At 42.0% G+C, this 20,845-nt stretch overlaps 1 protein-coding gene across 2 annotated transcripts in view; it reads right to left on the bottom strand.

The window, feature by feature from the left end:
* Positions 1–2,647: 2,647 nt before the first annotated feature.
* LOC124177922 (lachesin-like) overlaps positions 2,648–20,845 on the bottom strand; it is a 142,245-nt gene continuing 124,047 nt past the window's right edge. For both annotated transcript variants that reach the window (XM_046560881.1, XM_046560882.1), the window contains exons 6-11: positions 18,047–18,175; positions 14,943–15,080; positions 14,254–14,403; positions 13,026–13,094; positions 12,514–12,582; positions 2,648–7,990 (exon numbers count right to left, since the gene is read on the bottom strand). In XM_046560881.1, coding sequence (XP_046416837.1) covers positions 7,839–7,990; positions 12,514–12,582; positions 13,026–13,094; positions 14,254–14,403; positions 14,943–15,080; positions 18,047–18,175 — 707 coding nt within the window. In that variant the 3' untranslated portion in view covers positions 2,648–7,838. The remainder of the gene's footprint in view (positions 7,991–12,513; positions 12,583–13,025; positions 13,095–14,253; positions 14,404–14,942; positions 15,081–18,046; positions 18,176–20,845) is intronic.

Below are 20,845 nucleotides of genomic sequence, written 5' to 3'. Positions count from 1 at the left end.
CCGTTCCTTTTTTCTCTGTTTTTTTGTTGACCACGATAATGTAGCGAAATAGGTGATGTTTTTCTATGGGATTCGCAGCGAGTGTGCCGACGTTGAGTGGTCTTTAGAGTTATCCGTGGGTTGAAGCCGCTCTCCGCAACAGCGGCGTCTGTTTCTCTCCTTCGGCACGTCTCATCCTCGGCTTCGCATCGACATAACCCCACGTGTTCCAATCCCCCAAGGAATGCGCAGGACACTTTCAAGATTACGCCTACCTCCACCATTCTCCACCGCCTTCCGCTTTTATCCGCTATATTGTATTTCCTCCTCGTCGCGGCGTCGCGACGAACCTCCGAGCACACATACCAGACCTAGACGCGTCCCCTGAATCCGCCCTTCGGCGTCACACGAACCTCGTGGCACAGACCGGGGTTCAACAAACCTGCAGATTCTGAGCAATAACCGGCATAGCGATGATTCACCACCGAGGAATCGGTTCGCCCTTAGAACTAGGTACATTCGTGACGCGATTATGGATGTTGTTGAAGAAGGTCAAATTGTTAAGCTCGCGAAGCTCCGCCACGACGCCGCGTACACATACATATTAACGGCCCCTGCTCGGGTCACCAATATCGGCGTCTGCAGGTCTTCTTGATTCAACCTTCGACGTGGGTTTAAGCCCGGGGTTCAAGTTTCGAGTTATTTATTGCGTGGGAAGGTTTGTTGGCGGTAAACCGCCACCCGGGGCCACGGGGCTTCTCGCTTCTTGTTGACGTTGATGCGAACACATTGAGTCGAGTAACTAACTAGTTTAGCTGCGGTGTAAATTCGTCATTCCGTTGCTCCCTTCGTAATTACAATCGCTTGTCACGGTTCCCCAGCCGGCGTATCCTTCCCTTTTACCCTCCGAGCCTCTTTCTCGCACTCCGCGCCATTCCCGCCGGCGTTTCTTCCCTCGGGAGAGTAAAAAATAAATGGTAGCTGCCCTGATTGATTGCCACCCCTCCAGCTTATACGCGAACCACTCGCGCTCTACTTTTTGCACTTTTAATTGAGGGTCATTTACACCGGCACAGATATTCTCTTCCATCCCTTCCCTAACACGCTCGGCTCGGTGACGATTTTCTCTCTGCCAACCGCCAACGTCGAGATATAAAACCAGCGCTTTTTTCACACTCCACGTGATATAGAATCGTAGACAACGATTGAACGGTCTGTGAAAAAAGATTTTCATACCTACCTCAACGCTCTGCACATAGATTGACAAAGTTCTACATTATTTATTCGTTTTCCGGAATTGATGTTTTTTTTAAGAGGGGTTTCCCAGGTAACAGCAGTGGAAAATGATCATTTTTTATAATATTTTATCGCGAATAGACTAATCGACGAAACAGAGTAAACCAGAACGCATTTGTGAGCTGCGGATTTTGACGTTAAAATACAAAAAAGTTTTTCAAATTACTTAAAAAAATTGACTCCGGTTGCAGAAAACGATCGGTAAACCGATAGCCACGTTTTTAGGTGAACGGAATGTCTGAAATAAAAAAACCCAAGACTTTTCAGAAGCTTCAATATGTCCTCGAAGCTTTTATAGGATGGATTTTTGATAAATTGAAATTCGGCTTAGCTGCTTTTTTTTCATCGGATCTCGTATTTTTTTTTTGTGACTTTCGGGAACATTTTTATCAATTTCTTAAGGACAAAAAGTCGAGTAAAAAATTGCAGAGCAATCAAAGGAGAGTTCCAATTAAATGGACGTAGACGAGTGAATTTTTAAGATAATTTGAAAAACTTTTTTGTGCCTTAAAGTGAAAATCCGCATCGAAAGGATCGTATTTTGAATTGAAACTATTCGTATGAAACCAATTTCTAAACTTGCAACAGCGGCCAAATAATCTTTTCAAAAACTGTTTTTTCCATCAATCACTTCTGTTATTCAGCTGTAAATGGCGAATAAACTAAAACAAGTTTTTCACAACACCTTAACCCTTCTCCAAGTCACCAAGCTTTTCCATACGTACGAATAATAAACGTTTGGAGAGAACAATGCCGATGCAACGCTAGCTGTATTTTCCTCTTTATTCGACTCGATACTTTCTTATCCACCGCTTCAGCAATCGGTTTTCTCTCCAAAACGAATATACACGGCATCCACGTACCTACCTTACACGCGCACCGTGATACGAGTATCTACTTTGGTCAGCAAGGTAGCTCTGGGTAGTAATTTTCAACGTAAACCTTTGCTCAACGTCTGCTGACCGCGATCATATCGGGCACATCGTACACGTCAACCACGGACACGTAGGAATAAAATGGGCTTACGGTAGAACTCACCTTGCAAGCGCTGCTGAATATGATGCACCGTCGATGTGCGGATAACGAGACACTGCAGAGGTTTGTCAGATTACCACTTAACCACAGTTGGAGTATAGTTACGGTTAGTGAGAATGGGTTCTGGATGGCGGGAGATAAGAAGGTTTTTTGGTTGAATTAAAAATCACGAATTATATCAGCACGATATGAATAAAATCAATGATGTATATATCTATATTTTTCGTTTGTTTTCATCATCTTTATGTAATATATCAATAAATACAACAAATTATTATCTACAATGGATACAATATTGTTTTGTTTCTCAAATTAATTTATGTATAATTAATATATGTTTTTTTTTTTTTTTATTTTTATTCTCTTTTAGTTTACTCCGAATTCACCGCTCACCACTTCTCTCAATATCTCATCGTACCGCTACTATATTTTCTATACTGTAATATATATTAAATTATAGTCATGTATTATATAATATCATAACATTATAATATCGGTATTTCCTTATTAATCTATCTCACGCATAGAATGTGACTCCGAGTGATGCAGACGAGGTAATCGACGGCGGGAGAAAATCCGTGTGCACCGAAAATTCTCTCACGCGCTTTAATCGAGGACCGAATGAATTTCCACCAAACGCAGGCTTTCCAATCAGCTTCGCGCGTCCGCGGGGCTTTATTTATTTATTCTTTTTTCCAATCAACCTCCGTATAGTCAAACAACAAAAATCGTTTTACAAACCGCGAGCTAGCCTAGCTACGTGCCCGCGGTAGCGTGACAGCCTGACATGGGTTGGTAATATTTGTCAGTGGCACATAACCAGCTTGTCACGAGACAGCCGTCTCCGGACCATTGACACGCTACTGACACAAAGGTCGGAACGCGCTTCGCTAGATCACCTCGACGTATCTTCAATACGGTCACGAAGCTTTTCGCCTCTATACTTGAGGTTGAAGTTCGAACTTGTGACCGGATCCCAGGTGACCCTCCGACTTCGACCCTTTCGTTTTCTCTCATTACCGCGGGTCGACTTCTTTGCAAGAAATACCGGGACGCCACCAGTGTGGTTATATATACAGTCGTACTATTCTGCACCAATCGGAACCCATTCTTCGCTTTTAGTATTATCTTTCAGGCTCCCGAGAAGTTTAGTTCAGTTCAGTCAAGTGATGTTCATCTCGGTCGAAGTGACTATACGTAGCTTATCAGTTACTTTCACTCTCTCTCTCTTTCACTCTCTCAACACCACACACTCTGTACAATTTTTAAACGAACACGAGAAAAAAGAAAACCCGATGAATAAAAATGGAAGGCTCGCGTTACGAGGCCGTTTAAGTCGCTGTCCTATTACAGCTGGAGCACCGTGCGCCACTGTCCAAACACCGAATGATTTCATATTGACAGCCAATCTCGATCGTGATTACAAAAAACAAGAAAGAAAAAGGAAATAAATAATTAGAAAATGTTCAATGAGCACGAGTAATATTGAATAATTGAATTTGATACGTCATACTCTTCAGGAATTTGAGAACGCTTATTTACAATCACACTTGGGCTTGACATTTCAAATTTCACTTCGTTACACAATATCACGTTACATTGCTAATATGTATTTCATGTTCATAAGTTGTGTTGTTCAAATTTCAAGACCGAACATATCCAGCAATTGAATCGATCAAAGACCAGCGAGAGGTTTTGTTTACCAGATTAATATACGAATATGCGCTTTGATTTTACAAGCTGAGATATCAAGTTTCATTGTATATTCCCTCACATTTCCCTCTGCAGTTTTACGATTTCATTCCGACGACCGATTTTCATCTAGGTACAATACTCGTAGAGCAAGATTTTTACAGCTGAAAAGTTGTTATACATTCTCAGTACTAACATCTCACAGCACATACACTCCTCTCTTAATCAACAGGACACATTGCAGCTTTATTTTTCACGTGCTTCTACACGTGCACAGAAATAAGCGTCGCGTATATTTTACTTCCGTTACGAATAAACGAAATAGTTTTACGGCCATGAAACCAGATCAACAAAATTTGGGTCTTGGAAAATACGCGCGATTTTCCTTTGACGCCTCTGGCCGGTCACAGTCCGTGAAGAGAAGAAAGATTCTCACTTTGGAGCCACGCACAGAAATTAATTGGATACTCCATCGATATACGCGTATTTGAATAGGTATAATTTGAGCATGGTAACCTAATTGGTTCTTTGAATCGACCGAGTCAAGCGAATACTGTTCCCGGGTGTTGTCGTCAAATTGATTCACCGGTCTCAATGGCGGATTCAACAAATCGTAAAATTCACCTATTGTGGCGACAATTTCTTCCGGTGAAACCTTCCGAGTTACACGCGAATCTCGCGAAATTTTCAAAAACACAAAGTCGCCTTTTGCCTCGTGTTCGTTAGCATTTAATTTATATACTATTACACGGGGTTCGCTCCGCTTCCGTCATTCAAAGTCACTCGAGCAAGTAATATTTCCCCATTAATAATACTTTTTCTAAACACTACTCGAACACACTCGCCAATTACGTTTTATTAGATTCATTTTGCAGCGAAATTTTATGTTCAATCGAGTAATTTATTCGAATATTCTAAACACTTGCGAATGATCGCGATACATCCTCTTCTCATTACAACTTGTTCAGCAGATTTTTCGTCCCAGTGAACGATAATTTAAAATTATGAACACCGTTTTTGGTCGCTGTTGTAAGCTTGATTGCGTTCGAACTACAAATATAGACGTTTCGACTGCTTGATCGAGAATGATTGTTTGCCGAAAGCGGATTCTTTTATACATACATATTATGTATACGTGTTTATATCTATTCAATATATGCATAACTATACATTTCATACCTTTGACTATAACATGATTTCATACGTATCAGCTACGAGGTCTTGATCGATGTTTTCTCGCGTAACTATTTATTACATCTCTTACATAATACTGCACAAGCATTTTCAAATTCTCGCGTATAACATCAAAGCTGCAAGGACGTCAACGGTTTCGTGACAGTGGGCATTAACTATGTGTATAGTTTTATATATAGACGCAAGATAGCTGACTGCAGGGATGGTCGGCCCTGAAAAAACGTCTATTGGGAACTATTCAAAATCATTGAACTCCGAATGATTATTTAACAGTGCCCAGTAGTTTTTCCTCGCTCCCAATACATTATATATTACATATAATATATTTATATTTATATTTCTCCGTATTGTGTAAGGGAAATGATCTCGGGAGAATTATAGTCAAGGATTCTCCCTTCGGCCGAAATGATTATCGAATTCCATTTTCCCATCGTCGCGAAGCGTGATAACGAAACGAAAGTATGCCACCCATTGCTTCAACAGCTCTGTGAATGCAAAACAATTCATGAATTACTTACTTCCGCGTCAAATTTATTATCCCCCAAGTGAACACTGAATTGGCATGTTCGAGTTACAATATATATGTATATATATATATGTATGTATGTATGTATATGTATATGTATATGTATATGTATATGTATATTTACAGCGAGATATGCGAAAGTGCTATCAGTGATATTACATTATGCGAAGAAAAATGATGACACGAAAGTAGATAAGCATTTTCATCCGATGCAGCTGCCGGCGCGACGTACGAACATCAATTCGAGAAACATTTCCACTTCACCCTGAGACACTTCACCTTTCCTGGAGTATAAGATATAAATTTTCGTCTTACCCTACCTGCCTATTTGAAATATCAAAATGCGTCGGTAGACTTCCCACACGTGAATAAGTAGGTACACCTTGACACACGTATGTCCTCTGTGTCGGTGTAAAACGAATCTGTTTATACGCGTACAGTTAATACAACCGAATTTTCGTTTGCATGTTAGAATCGAAAAAAGGGTTACAACTCGTTTTCAAACTAAAAATATGAAACGAAAACTATTTTTCACTTAAACTGTTTCACATACGAAAAATATTTCAAACGAATCGCTAGATATTACAGATGAAAAATGTGCATTTTGTCTAGTGGGAAGATTCACGTATTCAGATAATCTTCCTCCGTAATTAAATTTACAATATTTTGCAACAATTATAACAGCACCGTATCGAATGTCGAATAAATCAAACTCTTGTCGAAACATTCACTTGAAATTAAGATGCATTCATTTATTGTTTTTATCTGTCAAAAGTTGTGTTCATTAGTAGTTGAATGAGCTCAGTAAAAGAATATCAGAACCTATGTATTATATACATATATACATACTTCACCGGACTAATTACAGTTTGTCGAGATAATTTTTACGATCCATCCATCGCAGAGTGATGAAATCCTGATACGATAATTATCGGTGATGTTGATAATAATAACAACAATAATAATATTAATAACCACAGCAGTAATAATAATAATAACAAAAATCACTTTTATTTCCCACCATACCCGGTAGAGTATGTCCCCAAAAGTGTCTGCATGAGACTTGTGGGGGGCAAAGTGCATTAGTGACCATCGTTATGCGGCTTTAGCCGTCTTGAGATTTTCAGTACAATATAACGTTATAAAAAAGAGTTGCCGCGATTATTTTGTTATAGATATCGCATAAGAGTTGAATCCTGCAATTAAACGGCGAGTAATATGAAAGGAATGTAAAGGGAAGAAGGAAGGTTGAAAAATTCACTTCACTTTAGACTGTACATTATTACAGCTGCCTGGTCATGGTTTGAGTCAGTTGCCGCATCGCACGTGTAACGGACGCCACCCAAACTCTCGGCAGGTAGACATAGCTGGGGTTATACGTTAGGTTACATACATAGTTCGCAGAGCGATAGCCTGTGTAATTAGTTGCACGATGACAAACGCTGTTCGTTATCTTCGAGTATAAAAGGCCTGGGGGGTAGGTACTCTAATTGGAACATCGTGTATAATTAATGATTTTCGGTCCGACACGCCCTGGCGTTATACATACATTCATGCATACATGCATACATGCATACATACGTACGCGCACACGCCGTATGCCGGACGCAATTGTAACCGGGATCGGACAATGAGCTGCAGCTGGATCGAACGTGATCGCGTCCTTGCAGGATCTAATATTAAGTGGAAAACGACGCCGTTGCGAACATCGTGAGCTTCGAGCTTCCTTCGTTGCGTTTTTATAATACAGAATTTTGTTTTTCCTACGGTATTTTATTTTCACGTCTTAGTTGGGTTATTTACTTATTTATTGATTACTCGTTATCGTTTAAGTTTTTTTCTTTTTTTTTTTTTTTCACCTGGATCTTCATTTCGTTCTAGTATATTTCTCTCCGTCTTATTCGTCACGATTTCGACTATAATCCGCTTCTCTCTCTCTCTTTCTCTTCCTTTCTTCGTTTTTCTTTTTTTTTTTTTAATAACAAACTTTTATACTTATTTATAAGTCGTTTAGTATGAAAATAATTTAGCACACTCTTCTGCGGCAGAAATTTCATAGCTGCCGTCCATACCGCTTAATACACACTAACTGGAAGCCCCATCCGGAACGTACGAATCATCTTCTGACAACGAACAACAGCGCGAGGGTGAGGAAGAGGAGGAGGACCGTCCAGATCCCTTGAACCCGTAGCGAGGCTGGTTCGCCAGAACCGTCCGATGGGTCTTGGGGCGTCCGCATCGAGACCAGAGTATAATCCCCGTCGGAATCTGGAAACAGATTTACAATATCGCTCTGACAATTCGAGGCATGAAAATTGAAGCGTGAAACCCGCCTGAGGTCCGCCTCCCTTATTTTCTCCCTTTTAAATTTCATATTACATCTCTCTCTCTCTCTCTCTCTCTCTCTCTCTCTCTCTCTCTCTCTCTCTCTCTCTCTCTTCAATGAAAACTCGACGAATGGTGCAGTTGCAGGGGATTTTACGACGTTTTACCTACTTTCGAAAATAATGGTGCGGGACATTCGGGCGAACGACTTGAGTACGCGGAGTTTGATCACGAAGAGCTATAGGTACCTATACGTATAATATATACGGAGTGGTATAAGCGGCATATTTTTATTACTCATGGTTTACGATTTCGGGCAGGACGTATGGCTCCTGCAGACGGTGCCCGGAGAGTCCTGCAGTTTCGGAATGCAAATTATTCGCAAGGACGCGCCATTGTCGCGAACGTCCAGCGGAAAACGCGCGATGCCGCTCGACAAGTGGACGGGGAAAAGTTGATTTTCTGGGCTGATATACCTCCGCCTAGTCAGTCGGTCTTACGGGGGAATCTTCCCACGGGAGAAGCTGACAGCCCGGAAACTGCGGCTTGCACCGCAATCACCAGGGCTGTGTTCAACGTGCTAGCGAAGGTCGGGTAAACCGAGGCAGTTTGGAAACTTGCTTAGAATCGTTTCATACACCGGCCTGCAAGCTTCGCACTGTGGTGACATTAAAAGTGACCCCTGCCATTAGCTCGCGTCCCGAGGCCCTTCAAAGACTCTGCAGTTCGAATGAATATTGTATAAGCGAGGTAGAATATTGCTTCACATTTTAGTCTTATCGCTACCGAGTTATGGTCCTCTTGTGTACCATCGCAAACGCCACAGCTATAACTCGATTTCCTTCTTTCTTTCTCTCTTTCTTTCTTTTTGATCGTTCATTTATTTTCACTACGGTTTGTTGTTTCTCTTGGCAAATGGATTACCAGTAAAATTACCATTTCGATCATCAGAGAACGGTGGATATAGAAGAAATTTGGAAGATAAACGTTTGCGCGCGAAAAGCGTGAATTCTACTCCCCGGATCAATTATTTCATTCCATAAACATACGCGGTCAAACGTAGAATTTCATTTTCCACGCATGAGTGGGTTTTTCTTTTTTTCTTCTTTCCTTCTCCGTCTGCCACACGTGTACTTTGAACTCGTTCGATTTTTAGTCGGAACCTCAAATCGATCCCCGTTTCTTGCGAATTTTCCCAGAAACGGATTCCGCCGATAAATGAAGTACCCGAAGAAAGATTCTGCGCATTTACTCCCATCTCGTTATGCCTGGTTCTTCGTCCTTCTGACTGTTGTGGTTTTGCTTTCGCTTCGTGGCTTGCTGGCGATTCGTTTTATGTACGTAAGCCATTTTTATGCTACATGCACGTCCTTGCAAACAAATTGATCTATTTCTGCGCAAAGACAAATAGATCAACAGACGGATAGATAGACAGATACTCTCCGCTATTGACGAACCTTCCACGAAGGCTGGTCGACCGCGACCCGAGCACGAACAAACAGTCGTGAAATTTCTCACATCATTTCGCTGCATGTTCACCTTGTATTGCAGTAACTCTGCCCGAATATGGGTATGGACAAAAAAATGGTTCGAAATATTTTTACCGTGCACATTATAATTACGTGCAAAAATTGGTTGTACAGGGATGCGATTATAACGTCTATTTTTTACGGATGTCGTATGAGCAACTTTATGCATAACCCGTCGTCCGCAATGTATGTTATAGGGCAGAGACCGTGACCGTAAGGAAAATTAAGGCATCAACTATTGTTTTGAGCGTTTTTTAGCTTCATATACACACAGGTGTATAGGAATAAGCTGGGTTTGTCCTGGAAATGAGCATATTTACTGATGTATTGACATTTTTTCTTGCGACTCGGCATTAAGCAGATCGACAAAGATTGCTAAATTGACAGTTTGCGTGGCTCGGAACCACCGAGCTTACGATAATATCCGTTAAAGTATATAATTATAACCATTGTTGCGTGGAGTTCTACTAATAAAAGGTGATCTTAGCGGCGAGTTGGTCTTGCGTTCGTCCCTATCCCCCACGGGAAACGAGCAAACATTTGATCGAGTCATCGTTTTTCTTTCAAACTTGAAAAAGATCAACTCCGCTGGGAGCTTTCTTTGAAATTCCCTTCGACGCGAGAAAAAATATTGTGATTCAGAACGTTGACGAGTTTATTGAGAAATACGGAGTGAACTGTAACATTTAAAGAACAACAATGTACCCGAAGTAAAGATCCTTCTTCCGTGAACCCAAATGCAGTGTCTTTCATGCGAATTGGTAGGTACTTAAAAAACGTACGGTAGAAACTTGCGTGCATTGTTGAAAATCTCAGTCTTATCGAATGAAAATTTGATATTGCCAGAGAAATATTTGCATTCAGGTTTGGTCAAAATTTGCATTTTGGAATATAAGGTACCGGTCTCTAAATGAAGGCTTAACGTGATGCGTGGAGAAAAAAAAAAATAAATAAAAATTAAAAATGAAAAAACCGCAGCAACAATTTTTCACACTCCTTCGCGAGGCATGCGGCATAGTTAAAAAATTCACCACATATTTCTACGTTTGTAATTTGCAAAAAATGTCATGTATGATTCGACTTCGCGGCTGTGGCGGCGCGAATATGAACGCTGCGGCGTACGCCGGTGAGGTGACGGAGTGCCTGCGGAGAGTGGCAATGAGAAAAGGAAGTTTTAGAGCGTCGTCGCCCACCCCGAGCCCCGGCCTTCAAACTTTACTTCACAATCCTCATCTCGGGTGAAAAAATTGCGGCGAATTCGTTTGTTGAATTTATACACGGGCGGCCAAACGACTGTGAATTCTCATCTCGGTATAGCATGCGCATAAAATGGGGGAAAAATTAAACTTGAAAAACATAAGTCAGGCACTCGGTTATAGTCGTGATTCGTGAACGCAATATAACGTCCGAACACACAGAGACTCAAAAGCGAGAATCAAAACTGGAATTTATTCTTATCGGAAAGTGGAAAATTACTATCTAAGATTTGGCCTGCTATACCTTGCAGAAAAATGATAAGGTGCGTCGAAGCCCGAAGTTCATCGCTTCGCTGATCCTGAGAGAATGTCACGCAAGCGGAAGCCGCATGTGTGTGTTCGAGTACGGCTGAAGGGAATTCGAGACCCGGAAAACATGCAAAAGTTGCGTTCTTATCAAAAGGTTGGAACATTTGCCGACGTGGTATGGATTTATTTCCCTTCTTCCATCTCTCTCTCTCTCTCTCTCTACGTCTGTCTCTATTTTTTTCTTTCTTCTTTTCTCTCCATCCGCCTCCCCGCGTCACTCCGCCACCCCCCTCTTTTATCTCGCTCCTTCCTTCTTACGCGTGCAAGACGCCATTTGTCTCAATTCTCACACCTCGTTCCGGAGGATTTCGTAGGACGTTGGTAATTCGAGCGAAGCCATTGATAGCGGGACCATCAGACCCTGTCGCGAATATTGATTAGTCAGAGTAAGTTTTTGTTTTTCTTTCTTGCAACTTTTTTTCTTCAACCCATGCAGTCTCGAAGCTCTCCGATCCTCGACATTGGTCCGGCGTGACAAACGTCCACCAGAGGCATTCTTCGCATCAGCCTGCCCAGTATGGAGAATTTTTAATAAAATTTATCTCCCGACGAGAGCGTTTCTGGGAAGACGAATTTTCAACGCATTCCCAGCTGATGCTACCATGGGTGAGTTTACCTCTGTGATCCACTCCGTATTTATATGAAATTCTTTCATCCGGCTTGAGTATTCAAATTACATCACAAGCATATCTCTCTGCTTTATTCTGCCGGGGATAAAAGCGAACGGAAGAACGTTGCCGGAATTCCGTGAATTCAAAGTCATCCTCACGCCGGCGCTAATAGTCCTTAATCCACGTATTGCGCTTCCTTCAATTTATCACCGATACGTCTCCTGGGCTATTTCTACCTCGCTTTTCTATCCTCGTGAAATACACTCACTCGTTGTACGCAGGTACTGTCGTTCGGACCGATTATTTTTGCATGGCTTGGAGAATCGAAGGGCGGAACGGTCAAATCTAGGATGCGCGTGTACGACTTTTGTCGGGCGAATGATATTCTCCTTATTTCAAGCTAAAAATAACTCACGCGAAGTATTTTTGGCAGCACATTCACTGACTGAATGCTCGCACCGTAACCTGATTCTGCGTTTTGGCAAGGTTTTACATCTGGCATGGCACTGTGGATTCAGCATGGAATCACGTATGCTAGGCGTAAAGCCCTGCGCGACTAACACTCAATCAATCCTAATAAACCGAGATGAGCAATTTGTTGACGGTGCGTACTCAAAATAAAATGTTTTTTAAAAATAACACTCGAGTGGGTAATGAAGGATATTTTTTATGATAAGCTGCGATGTGTGAGTAAATACCTGTAATCAGCGGTATTGTGCAAATTTCGAGCTGTTGTGAATGGTTTAATTAAATGAACCAACCTGATTCTCTCCATTCTTCTACCGCGTAGTCGATAGGCCGTTGACGCGAGTTTTTATTTCCATTTCTCCCTGCAAACACGCCACAGTCTCAGTGTAAATTATGTTCGAGGGAAAGAGACAAAAACTTTTCATGCAGGTCATCGTGCTGAAGCGAATTTTCGTCAACGTTAATTACACGCAGAAATTAAGGATTAAATTTCATAGCTGGGGTTGTTGCAGCGAATTTGTGAAATATTACGTATAATATATACATGTGCTTGGGTGGAAAACCGTACGTGAATGAACATTGAATTCACTTTATTTAATAACGTGCACAAAGCTACCACCGTGAGACGTTAACGAGAATTATCCAATGTTTCTTGCAGAACATAACGGATACATTAAGACTGACGTAGCAGAAGATTTATTGTACGGAACAAGTTATATGAACGTGTATATGTGAAATACATGTATAAATGTTATACATACAGGAATACGGACGTGAAACACCGTGGTTAGGACAGAAAAATTACCGTTTTTTTTTATTGATGACGTCACGTGAGGGGAAACTTGCGTTGTCGTGGTGGAGGGGGCTGGAATCTCTGTAACAAACGATCCCATCGTACCGTTTCGCTGTTATTACTTTTTACCCGTAAATTCGGAGCCGCGTGTAAGCAATTCTACCGACTCAGGCCTCGCATGGATTTTAAAATCCAGCGATTATTGCAGGAAAAAAATTAAATGGTAGGAAAATTGCGTGTATAAATACGTATTTTTTAGCAAAAGAAGAATTACATGTATCTGAGATGCGTCTTTGTGAGATTTCCGATAAATTCGAATGAGGAAATCTGAGAAATTGTAGAGGAAGTTGGAACGGAGTCAGACGACGACTTGAACGATAGGGTACCGTTTACCAAGCGGAGAAACTTTATCGTAACGATTCGTCAGTTAACCGCTTGCATCATTCTCCATTTCGTATAAGATAACGTGTTCCATGTTTTCTTGCTTTGACCCGCAGTTTGATCTTCGTTTCACGATATGTTTATATGTGATATATTTAAGTTATGACAATACTTATGGTATTTTATGTAAGAGAGAATGAAAAAAAATATGTATCGACAAACTCGTAAATCTACCAAACGTTATAAATAATTTACGTGACAAAGATCGAATCTGATTCCAGCTGTTCTGTTTGAAAAAAAAATTCAAATAACGATATAATTCATGTAAATTGACATATTCCAACGGATTGCGTGTAGAGTTGTAAATTATAATACAACTCAAACTGCGTATCGCAAAATATTCTCTTCTCGCAACGAAGTTCAGTGAAAACCTAAAAGTCAATAATAGCCTGAGTCATGATTGTTGAAGCAACCGTAACTAGAAAAGGTTCAATTTTCAAATCAGAAATTAATCTGAGCCGAAATTCATTCTGTTATCTATAGCAATGTTCTGAATGTATATTCTTGGCGAATGAGAAAGACTCCAGGCTGAAATAAATACACATCGCTTCAATTTACCCGTCATTTAGATTTGAGGGCGAACGAAAACGATGCTTGACCTCGAGGTTTGATCGATCTCGGCTAATTCCGAGGGTCAAGATTGCACGGGTACGGTGGTTCATTACCGCGGGCGGTCGATCGACGCGATTAGATTTCGTGTTACATTCACATCCGATTGCTGGTGCGGCAGTGTGATAAGAAAGAAATAACGAGAAAAGTAAAATGTTATTCTCCTGACGAATCGTGCGAATTGACTAACCGTCCAGTTTAATCACGCCGTCCGTTTCTCCCAATGAATTTTTCGCCACGCATTTATACGATCCAAAGTCCTTCGGATTGACGTTCCTTATCTTCAGCATCATGTACTTGTTGTAACCGCTGTCCGACGAGACAGCCTCGTGTTTGTCACCTGAAACAAGAAGGTTATCTAGGCCAATAGAAGAAAAGACGGCGGAGCTTCGGCTAGAATGGAATTCACAAACTGAGTTTCGCGAATGGGTTCAGCATTAATCAACGCGACTGCAAGCAATTCCTGCTGCAAGTTTTATAAAAGTTCCCGGTATATTACTACCATAAAATCACATTTGTACTGCACTTTTTAAAAAGGCTCTTGTTCCGACGGCTTAACTCGAGGTAAAACTTTTCACGCGTTCAGGGCTGCAGGTACACATTATACACATGTACACGGGATGAATTTACCCGTTTGAATGAACTTCGCAAAATAATGAATCTCTATTCGCTGACGTGAGCAAAAAATTCATTCAGTCCGGGTATACTCGGCGACACTTCGTTATTCATTTCGCTCCGTCACATTATACTCTTTGGTTTTTTGCTCATTTTTTCAGACTTCCGTTCTCCGTCTTCCTTTTTCACCCCGGTAACAATTATCCCCCACATCTAACGTTAAATCTCGTACGTAACACCTGAGCAATAAAATTCCCGTATTACCAGAGACAATCATGTCGCCACGTTCCGTCGTCCAATAGTTGATCGAGGTCGGGTAGGCCTCGGTGAGACATTCCAGGGTAACATCCTGCCCAATATACGCGCCTTCCAGCTGATTCGGTATCGACAACATCGGCGGGACTGTGACCAGAAAACATACAGACAAACATTGTATACACGTATGTACCGATGGGTACATGCCTATAATGTACGAGGATAATAAATCCTCGAAACAAACTTCTCGCCATTATTATACACACCTACGTATACGTTCATACATATGTGTATTCGGGCGGACGTAACATACAATAATACACTTCATGTTTTACTTTGCCGTGTTTTCCGTTAACGGGGGGCGAGAGGGGTCTGAATTTTTCAATAGCCCCCTTTTCGCAAGCCCCGAGGAGAAAATACCCGCCCGCTGAATACGGCGGAAACGTGCTCACCTCCTCGAGGCTGGCAAATCGCTCGTTTCCTTGTTCGTGGAATCTAAAATACACCCTCGCACACATCCCTCGAGAGTTTTTGCGCGTATACTACGCGTATTCGCTTCAACTAATCAAACCCTTACACACCAGACTTAACTGGGATTAAATTAAACTGATAATTCGATTCCTGCGCGGTCGCGATGCACTCGCCCGTTATATCTGACCAATGTCCGGTCTAAGTACCATTTATCCCAAAATTTCCAGATTTGCGAACTGCATGGATCGATATTGCGGTTGTACAATAACCGGATTCGTCAGTTAACCAAAACGAGTCGATACAGTAACCTTATTGATGTTTGAATGACGCGAATGACGAACGAATGGACGACACGACCCCTTTCTTCTAGAAGATTTTTTTCGTGGGTTGCATTAAATCTAATGGAAGTTCGTACTCGTGTATTCTATGAGAACACGAATATCATTGATGATGGAAGAAAATAACGCGAATCATACCGATATGCCAGCGACCGGTAACGTTTACCAAAGATAATACTTTACAGAAGTATATTCCACCAATCAGGCTTATTGCCACGCCGAAAATCTCATCAACGTCCGAGGGAATGAAGATTATCCGCTCGTGAACCGCTTACCGGATCAATTTTAATTAAACCGTTATATGTATATAAGTCCGCTACCTTCGTCGTCTGGTAACCAATTGTGAACAAATTCGCTATCATTATGCTACCTAAGTTATTTTCTTCGTGCCACACGAGGATTATTAATTAACGGATGGTGTACTAGACGTATATATATACAGGTATATACTCGCGTTTGAGATTGATCATACCTGCGAGGCTCGGCGGCTTCAGCGCGTTCCTGCTCATTAACATCGTCTAAGTTCGGAAGTTTTCGACAACATTCGGAGGTAAACAGATTACCATATACGTACAATTTTGTATCGATACAATGTGATCGGGGACCGCTGCTGAAGGTCTAACTTTCTCGCCAAAACAAAACCAAAGTTCGATCGCGATACGTTTCAACTTCGAGATCCCTTAGTATCAGACGCGACGTGGCGATTCGCAGAGACGTGTACGCTCCGTCCGATAAGAATAGCCATTATTCAACTGTTATAAGGGCGAATTTAACCCTAGTGAAATTAGCGTTTCAAGTAGTGACGGTGTCGGGCTAGACGTTGCGTCCTGTGAACTTGTTTTCGTTTTGTGTCTCGGTTAGGCGTGAATCTGCAGCGACGCTTCAACCTTGGATTATGCCATCAGTTTCGGTAAGTTTGAATTGTTCAATCACTCTTCTACTGTTGTGTTTGTGGAATGCGTACTTAAACTTTTTATCAAGAAATTGGATAATTAAATCTGTCCACTTGTAAGCGACCGCTTGATATCGAGAGTGAAAGTAGTAATATAATTAATGCTTGCACGCGTCCGACGCAACGGAGCTTCGTGATTATAGTGGCCAGCATTCCAAAGTACCGAAGGGAATTGGTCAACTTCCTATGTTTTTGGTAAGCGTCTGTAAAGGGTAGTCATTTTGAACGGTGTTCAAAGCTCGTTAGTCCGGGCGAGAAATTCCTAATCACTCGAGAGTTCGCGGAGCAGGTACCAATCACTCATTTGCCATTTGGGGTGCCGTTCATCCTACGACTTGACACGTGTAAGCTGGAAGTTCTGAGCGTGAGTGTGCACGGTTGTATCAAAGGCCCAACAACGACCGTCTAGATTATCAAGCTGGGCACACAAAGAAGACAGACGCACATGTACAAGCGCGCGACACAAGCGTTGAACCTTGTTCCCTACCTCAAAGAGAAATTCCCCCTGATTATTATCGCGTTACAGTTAGCGAGAGGTGCGAGGTAAACGTAGCGAGGCGACTGTAACTCGAGAGTGAAACAAACGGTTGTAACTCGAGTGCATCCCGTCCCGACTCTGTTGTCTCGATTCGCGGGAAAGGCGTTGGTGACATATCAACCAGCGTTAGAGCACCAAACACGTACAGGCGGGACGTGAAGCGAGGTCCAGGCTTTCAGCCTGTCCACTTTCCTCCGAGGCGCCCGGATAATGGCGAGCTTTCAGCGTGTCTCCAGCCTAGCCTTAGCGCAAGCGCCTCGGCGATGTTACACTTTATTTTATATTCCTGAAGATACCGAACACCGTCTATCCCGTTCCCCCCTTATCGCCCTCCGAGGGGAGAGCGCTGTCTTGACTCGATCCTACCCTGAGAGGGTTCAAGGGTTGAGTTATGACAGAGGGATAATATATCGCGGGGAATCGACCTAGATCCCGAATTTCTGCTACGTTTGCACTGCTTCTAATCCCTAATGTACCAGCCTCGCGACTCGTCCGCAGCTCTGATCTAGACGAAGAAGGAAACCGGGCACTTCCAACTTTGAAACTTGAAAACCATCTAGCCACCCGGTATTTTACTTTCGCCAAAAACTTTTTCCCGCCCCGATATACTCTCCCGAACTGAAAAGGGTTCGTCTTGCCCAATCCCACGTATTATATATCAAGGATATTTTTTCACCCCTGAAGCGATGGAGATGAAAAATGGTAGAAAGGAAAAAAAGAAATACACAAGTCTTGTCAACTTGCAACTTCGTTTGAGGGATGAATCTCGGGATTAGTCAACAATACGACTCTTGAAATGTTCAAAGCCACTCACATTGAACCCGGAGAACGATTCTCTTACTGATCGAGGGTGGGACTCCGTTAGAAGCGATGCAGAGGTAGGCACCCATGTGCAGTCGGCTAATCTTGACGATGTGGAGGACTTCACCGTCGACTACGTTCACTGAAACATAAAGTTGACCGTTATTCGAACCATAGATCTTCCGAATCATCTTTCCGTCATCCTCATGCTTCGCGATCGTTCAGCCTTTTATTTATACACACATTTAACCCATTTGCTTTTTTTCACTCTATAGCGTATAATCTTGATTTTCGTCTATTACGATTTTCTCTAAACATACTGCATATCAAATAAATTGTCAAGTGCATGAAATAGAGGTGAAATTTTTTGCCAAATCTATTGTTGTCATTTATTTTGTAGAATTATTCTCACATTCCGAGAGAAACGGAAATTTTGACGAAAAAAAAAAACTTAATTTCTAAAACATGTCCGAAACATCTCAAAATCGTTTAGAAAATGTTTCTTTACTCAAATAAGGGCATTTTGAGTTAATATTTTCATTTTAAAGCGGACGGGTTTCAAACACGCCATCATCATTATTCGCTACTCATCGAGTGACGAGTGCATCGTAGCGTGAATGGAAGTCGGCAATATTCGTGACTGTTTCGAAGATTCGTAAAGCTGTGGAGACGTGATCCCGTCAACACTCTTTGGTTGATTGAAATTGTTGGCCCGCAGTCATACGAGATCGGACAATCAATTTGTACTTGATCGATACGTGTTATAGTTGAAACGATCAATCACTTAGCTTCCAATCCACTTCATTGCAGATGCAAAGGCCGTAGTCTAACTTTGTTTTTCACCTACAACGTCAGTGCCGAAACGAAATACGTGCATGGGCGTGCGTGTTTAATCAACGGAAAGGAATGGCGTTACCTTGTTTTTTGGCTCTGTGAATAAATATAGATCCATCCCACCTTGTAATACGTACTTTTCACGATACTTTTTCCACATTCTTAAAATACTAAGCATTTTTCGAAGCATTGCCTGGGGTTCTATTCAGCTCGTATATCCCTGGGTAAAAAAAGTCATGTCTATTCGGGCAAAAGAAACCTTGCTCCAGGGAAAAATAATCGCTGTCAGAAGTAGAAGCCAAGATTTATTAGCCACCGTGTTTCGCTTTGAGCCACGGCTATTTCCACTGTCAAAAAAAAAAACTTCATCCCGAATACGTCCGATTCCAATTCCTACTGCGGAATCCTTTTGCCGCGCGTATACAAGTCGCGTCAAACTTGAAACTTTCTCTAGTCCTGCGTTTAATTCATTTGAGTGTGGAGAAAGAATGCATGGCTAATGAAGGCCACACACGCCGCAATTGGAATTAACCACGAGCGGGCGTCCGAGGTGTTTACGTTCATTAGCTAAGCTTACAGTCGGTCCTTCAGGTCGCGTGTCCAGGACAAGAGTATCAAGCAGGTCTGTCGTCACCACGCGGTCTACATATAATAGGTGTACGTATATACGTATATATTATCTTTAATTATCGCCCGGAAGTTGCTCAGAGTGAGTAGCCCGAAGTGTTACATGTACTAAAGTGGTTTAAGGAGGGTGGGTCACAATCTCGTATAAATTGTGTGGCCACTAATTGATCCCGATCGTATTAATCATTGCGTGCGAGAAAATATAAAGTGTCTACAGCAGTCGCCTGTAACATCTTGAATGGAGTTCAACGTTCTAACACAGTGTTAAAGAATTAATGGAATTTTAGTAGCTTGCACATTTGATTCGTTAGGTTCGCGTCCGGTTCATTATTCGGGATTGCGTATTTTTTCGCTTCGTTTTGCATTACAGTACGTGGGTGAAAAAAATTCGACCAACTGCGACTTATCGCAACGTATCGTTGATCAGCATTACGAATGGTTCTATTTGACGCAGCGGGTGTCTAGAGACCGAAGGCGCGGGCTGGGCGTGAGAAATTTGCTCTTTCATATTTTCACGTGTTGCACGACGGGAGCTATAGACATCACTTGATCTTTGAAAGAGCTCTATAGAAAAAATCGCGAAGCATTATGTCAGGAAAGCGCGGTGCTTTTTGGCAGAAGTGATGTCTACCGACCCCGCGACGTGCCATCCCTACAAAAATATGAGGGAACGTATTCGATGGATCTATATAGCTCGCGCCGCAAAGTAACTCTCAAAACGTCAGCGGCGCCGGGACGACAATCACTTCGCGGAAGGGCTGAATAATGATCGAGAGTTGACGTGGAACATTTCTTGACATTCGTCAATTGGTCGAATCGAAGCGTTGACTCGATCGTCGTGGACGTCGTTATTTCTTCAGTCCCTTTTTACGAATGTACGTACACGACGTCGGGTACCTTTTACTCGAGATTTATCGCAGATCGAACGATTGTATATCCAGTTTTGCTGAAGATTTCTCATAGATTTGTTAATTCGAAAAATGTGTCATTTCGCGAATAGTTATATTAACGTGGATTTTAAATCCGATGTGATTGCGAGTCAATTAATTCTAAGCCGCGTGTAAATACTTGATCGATGTGATTGCAGTTACGTACGTATTACAATAACGGACCTATGAAAATTTTTGACCGCCGTTTGCATTTTGAAACGGGATGCAACGGCAAACGCAAAAGGCTCACGGGCTTCTGGGGATTTGATGTCGAAACTATTCAGGGAGGACTATGACGTACATCGCCTAGCTCCCTTCAGAAATATGTAGGATGCTCGCGTATAATGCAGAAACCTAGACTGCAGGAATGATCAAAGAACTGCGAGGCAGTGGAAGATTGCCGTGCCACCGTGTGTATCACG

This window comes from Neodiprion fabricii, chromosome 3, assembly GCF_021155785.1.
Source record: "Neodiprion fabricii isolate iyNeoFabr1 chromosome 3, iyNeoFabr1.1, whole genome shotgun sequence".
Taxonomy (NCBI): Eukaryota; Metazoa; Arthropoda; class Insecta; order Hymenoptera; family Diprionidae; genus Neodiprion; species Neodiprion fabricii.
Note: the sequence above shows the minus strand (reverse complement) of the source record. Positions and strands in the feature narration are given on the sequence as shown.